We start from the raw sequence: 6,080 nt of genomic DNA on the forward strand, positions 1-6,080 counted from the left end.
AGTTTCGTCGTCTGCAGTAGGCGTGGGAGTCTTATTGACTGCAGCAGCATTGTTAGCAGGTGGATGGGCTGTAGGGTCTACATACCGAGGTGAGGTGCACCTCTGACTGCGGCATGGGAAGGACCAGCCACAGCAGGTCTTCTGGCTTGAACCATTGTTTGGTTTGAGGACCCCGCCATGCTTCTTTCCCGCCATGCTTCTCTCTCTATGCATCAATCCATGTCATCACATAGTCACCACACACGTGGTTAGATGCCAAACGGCACACACCCTGATAAATCACATGAATCTTGTAACCGTGTAACAACCCATCATGTGTATATAACTGCACTCTTGGTCATCAATAACAAATCGGCTTCTTGCCTATCACCTCCTTGCTTCTTGTCTACGTACCTGTGTGCTTTCTCTCTTTCTCACTCTCTCTGTGAGATCTCTCCTTCTCCTCCTTCTCTTCATGGTATCAAAGATCTCATTGAGAGAGAGAGAGAGAGAGCACAGAGGTGTGTAAACAAGAATCAAGGAGTTAGTCAGTGATCAGGTAATAGGCAGAAGCTGATATGTTATTGATGACCAAGGGTGCAGTTATATACACATGATGGGAGGTTGTTACACGGTTACAAAGTTCATGTGATTCAAAAGGGTGTGTGTTGTTTGGCATCTGACCACTTGTGTGGTGACTATGATGACATGGATGGATGATGTGGATTAATGTTCCCACACACCCCCGTAAGACGCATCATCCATACAGAGGCGTGTATAGATGCATAGTAGGAAATTCAATCTAGTGTATGCTTTGATTTGTACGCATGCTCTTGCAGTCTTGAGGATGGTTCATCTTCAAACACTTCAACCCGGATCTAGGTTTGACTTCATGATGAAGAAGATTAGCACCTCCGATTGTTGCTTTGGTCGAGCTTTGAAAGGCTTTGTCAAGTTCACTGCATGCATGCTTTCTCGAGCTTGGACATGACCTACTCACACGCGCAAGTGAGATGAAATCATGAATCCAAATTTGGGAGTATGATTCGATGTGGAGGATAACCTATATTGGCCATAGAGAAATTTGTAGAGCTTGGCCACCTGATGTAGGTGGATGAAGGTGAAGAGAACCAGGGTGGTGTGGCAAATGGCTTGACGTTCGAGGTTGTGGAGGAGTGATGTTAACAGCTCTTGCATGGTTACGAGATTTCTTGGATGGAGCTGCTAGAAGCATGAGCTTGAGTAAACATTAGCTTGTCCAGCAAGGTCAAAAGCAATAGAAGACCATGAGGATAGGCAGACATTTAGTGTTGAAAAAACACTTTGCGGCACTCTAGTTGCCAATGAAATGTCATTGGTGAGTGTTGAAGGTAAGGTATCCATGATTTGAACGTTGGTGTGGAAGAGGGTTTCACCAAGTAAAGTGTGGAATTTATGCTCAAGAGAGAAAGTTACATGGTATCATCGCAGTGTGCGAACTTAGAGATTCACTTAAATGTGATTAATATCACTATTAATTAATATGCTAATGTCAATACATAAGAGAGTGCAAGATAGAAATAGAGCAGTGACAATAGATTGCACTTGAATGGAGAGTGAAGACCTTGTTACAAATGAGGGCAGCTAATGGGATTTATATACAAGTTGAGGGAGTGAGGATTATCCATCACATGTGAATTATAGGTAGGTGGGAATAGACACATGTTGAGGCTTGCATAGGTAAAAGGGGTCCATGTGGGAATTAGGTGTAAGGACTTTGGGAAAACAGGTAGGTGGAAAGAAGTCCACACTTATTAAAATCATAAGTTACTTTTACATCCCCCCTTAAGGCTAGACTTCTCGTTGTAACAATGAGATTGATGAACAAAAGAGCTTTATGAAGTAGCCATGTCGTAGATACATGCTATCCCCCCTCAATGAGAAGTTCATCTGGTAGGGATCAAACTAAAATTACAAGATGAGGCCTGAGAGATGCAGTCAATCGCTTGCAGAAGCATGTACTCCGATGTGCCAACAAGAGGAATGTCATCCGCAAAGAGGCCTAAGATAGCCATGCCTTTAGAGGTCTGCCATATGTAGATATTGTAGTCTGCCATAAGACGTTCCCAGCCACATTTGAGCAAGTAGCAGTGCATGTGGATGTATCATTCTCGTGCAGACTGTTTTAAGCCATAAATGGGCTTATGCAATTTACATACATAATCAGGGTGGTGAGGGTCTTCAAAATGAGGAGGTTGTAGCATATAGATGAGCTCTTGGAGCAAGCCATGTAAGAAGGCAGTTTTTATATCAAGATGATGTAAAAGAGGAGGTTGTAGCATATAGATGAGCTCTTGGAGCAAGCCATGTAAGAAGGCAGTTTTTATATCAAGATGATGTAAAAGAAGATTAAACTTAGCAACAAGTGCAATAAGAAGCCGAAATGCAGTCATACCCAGTACTGGCGAATAGGTGTCGAAGTAATCCACACCTTGTTGTTGAGTGAAGCCGTGAGCGACAAGGCGTGCCTTGTGGCGATCAACTGAGCCGTTGGAGTGGTATTTCTTCTTTAATAGCCATTTACAAGAGACAATGTTATGATTCTTAGGAGGTGGCACAAGCTCCCAAGTGTTAGCTTCTTTGAGGGCTTGGAGTTCATCCAATATGGCGGCATGCCACTGCTTGCTCTCGCTAGAAGCGAGGGCATCGAGAACATAGAGGGGAAGGGCATCTTCAAGAGTCTCTCGTGGATGTTCAAGAACCATTTCATCACTGAGGACAGCAGAGAAATTGGTGTCTTCATAGATCTCGCGAAGAGAGCGGGTGCGACCATGTGAGCTAGAGGCAGCTTGGTCCAAGTGTATAGCCGAAGTGTGTTTCGATGGCGAGGTGGCAGAAGTAGAGCTATGAGGCTCGACTTCATCAACATCTGCTGGGATGGCAGTACCTGGCAAGGTTTCGTGGGAGTTGTGGAAAAAAGATGGCAATTGTGAAGGTGAGACCGGTAGCGAAGGTGATGGGAGCTCACGAGGTGGAACACTGAGTGTCTACAGTGTGATAGAAGTAGCGGCAGTCGGGATGGACGGTGTTGGTGATGGTGTCAACTGTGAGGAGATGGGTGCAAGAGGTGGTGCAGGAGTGTTGCCAATTGGCTGTGCATGAGAATGCGAGACATGAGGAGGTGGATGGGGGATGAGGAAAGGCCTTTGGATGGTGAAGGGAGGCTCAAGATTGTGCCTAGAAGGGTGGGAAATTTGCATGGGTGTGTGTGTGGGTGAGGCCGTCAACAAAGATTGATGAGAAGAGTGGACTGGTGATGAAAATGTAGGGTGCAATGGTGGAGAAGATTTGCCTGAGATGATGAATTCTTCATCAAAGACGACGGTTCAGGCAAAGATAAACTTGTGATGGTCTAGGATATAGAGGCGGTATGTCTTGATGCCAAAGCGATCACCATAGCCGACAAAAGTTGTGCATTGAGCACGTGGTGATAGTTTTGATAAAGGTTGTGTCACAAGTGGGTATGCAATGCTTCCAAAGATGCGAAGGTGGCCAAGATGAGGTGGGTGACCGTGCTAGAGGGTGTAGGGTGTAGTAGTAGGATTGCGGGTGGATGGAATGCGGTTTTGAATGTAGCATGCAGTGGCGGTAGCTTCTTCCCAATAGGTGTCTAGGAGGCTAGCTTGAAGAAGCATGGCATGAGCAGCTTCAAATAGTGTGCGATTCTTGCGCTCGGCACGACCGTTTTGTTGTGGGTGGTCGGTGATGGAGAATTCATGTTGAATACCAGCAGAGAGACATAGATCTTTGAATGCATGAGAAGTGTATTCCCCACCAAGATCTGTGCGGAGAGTTTTAATATGGCAACCATGTTTAGTTTCAACTAATGCCTTGAATGTGCAAAAATGAGAGAAGGTTGAGGATTTCTCGGCCATGTAGTAAGTAGTTGTGTATTTTGAGAAATCATCTATAAAAGTAAGCATATACTTATTGCCAGTGAGGAAGTTGACGGGCAATGGGCCACAAACATCTGAGTGGATGAGGTCGAGAGGTGCAGTGGCTCGTGATGATGAAGTGGGAAATGGGACATGATGTGCTTTAGCAAGAATGCAGCCCTCACAAAGTGTGACGTGAGTGAGGTGCTCGGGAAGACCTAGTGCAAGTTGGTGATGAGTGAGTTGGTGCAAAACATGTTGAGAAATATGTCCTAGTCTATAATGCCATTTGAGTGTGTGTTCTTGTGTTTTTATGGATGATGCAGATGCATGTGCCGGCGATGAGTCACCCAATGGATAAAGACGCCCACTTTTGGGGACCAAAAGTGTGACATACTGGCCATCTTTGTTTAGTGCCGAAATGTGGCAGCCTTCTCGCATGAATTTGATGATGATGCCGTTATCGGTTAGCTCGCAAAGAGAGATGAGATTTTTCTTAAGACCAGGGACATAATATACGTGAGAAATAGTGGTGTGTAGGCGATTAGGTAGGTTAATGACAGCATCTCCATAGGCTTTGGCGAGCTGGATGCTATTATCATCGAGGCATACTTCTAGAGGGTGTTCTAGATAAGTGATGTTGGATAGCCAGTGTAGGTGATATGTCATATGATGGGTGGCGCCCGTATCAAGTAGCCAGATATTGGGATATGAAGTCGCTATAGTGGTGGCATATAGTTGCAAAGGATAAGATGGGCTATCATAAGTAGATATGTCAGCATAATGAGCTTGACCATAAATAAAAGGAGATGGCTGGCCATGGCGTGTCCCCCCTTGAGAGTAAGAAGGATATAGATTAGGGTGAGAGATAGAACGATTACCTTGATAGTGTGGTTGTCGACAGTCCTTTGGGAGGTGTCCAAAGCAATGACAGTTGGCGCATTGCTTTGAATTTTGGTGATTGTGGTGGCTTTGAAATTGCGACTTTCTTCCAGAATTATTGTGTTGTCGAGGAGGGCCCGAATGTTGAGGCTTCTTGCCGTTGTAAGGACGTGAGTTTCTTGTCATAGTGACAAGTGTTGTGGACTTCTGCGAGCTGCTAGTGTGGTCGCAAAGTGTTTCCTCCTGATGGATCTTGGCTGCAAGATTTTGTAGCTACAAGTTATCCGTGGTGGCTTGTGTAGTGATAAAGGCTCTCCATGATGTAGGTAGAGAATCCAATAAGAGCATACTTTGAGGCTCTTCAGGGATGGCAAGCCCTGAGATAAGTACTTCATCTAGAAGTATTTGCCACGTCTCCAAAAACTTGGAGGATGACTGACCCTCTTGCATGGTAGTGTTTACCAATTTCTTGATCAAGGAAACTTGGTAGACGAGGTCAGTGTGCTCGTAGTTCTTCTCGAAGAACTTCCAAATGGCGCTAGCAGTAGTTAGCTTTTTCACCATTTGGACTTGCCGATCTTGGAAATGGAGAATAAGCTCCATCTTGGCACTATTGTTTCTACTATGCCAAGTATTATAGGTGTCGATGAAGTATGTTGAATCTTTGTCTTCGGGGTCTTCGGGGTGGTCAGGTTGCTCTTCGACTCCTGACGTGACGTCCCAAAGTTGAAGTTGCATGAGGTAGAGTTCCATCCGAATCTTCCACACTTGGTAGTTAGTGTCGTTAATCTTGTCGATAATGTAGTGGGGCTTGTAGGTGGATGCGGAAGATGAAGAAGCTAACTCGGCCATCTTTCGAGGTTCCGGATTCCTTGAAAAGAATGGAGAGTGAGTCTTCGAGTGTGAGCTAGAGAGATGGAATACTCTTAATGCTAATTATAAAAATTAATCTTAAGCTCTATCGCTCTGATACCATGTGAGAACTTAGAGATTAACTTAAATGTGATTAATATCACTATTAATTAATATGCTAATGTCAATACATAAGAGAGTGCAAGATAGAAATAGAGCAATGACAATAGATTGCACTTGAATGGAGAGTGAAGATCTTGTTACAAATGAGGGCAGCTAATGGGATTTATATACAAGTTGAGGGAGTGAGGATTATCCATCACATGTGAATTATAGGTAGGTGGGAATAGACACATGTTGAGGCTTGCATAGGTAAAAGGGGTCCATGTGGGAATTAGGTGTAAGGACTTTGGGAAAAGAGGTAGGTGGAAATAAGTCCACACTTATTAAAAT

The 6,080-nt window shown here is 44.5% G+C and overlaps 1 protein-coding gene across 1 annotated transcript; it reads left to right on the forward strand.

Moving 5' to 3' along the window:
- Positions 1 to 1,545: 1,545 nt before the first annotated feature.
- LOC147418543 (uncharacterized) lies at positions 1,546 to 5,757 on the forward strand. Its single transcript, XM_086506939.1, has one exon. It carries the CDS (start codon positions 2,896 to 2,898, stop codon positions 3,118 to 3,120), a length of 225 nt encoding a protein of 74 aa, XP_086363065.1. The 5' UTR covers positions 1,546 to 2,895; the 3' UTR covers positions 3,121 to 5,757.
- Positions 5,758 to 6,080: the final 323 nt, after the last annotated feature.

The sequence above is a fragment of the Adiantum capillus-veneris genome, chromosome 30, assembly GCF_014529385.1.
Source record: "Adiantum capillus-veneris isolate H3 chromosome 30, ASM1452938v2, whole genome shotgun sequence".
In the NCBI taxonomy this organism is placed as follows: Eukaryota; Viridiplantae; Streptophyta; class Polypodiopsida; order Polypodiales; family Pteridaceae; genus Adiantum; species Adiantum capillus-veneris.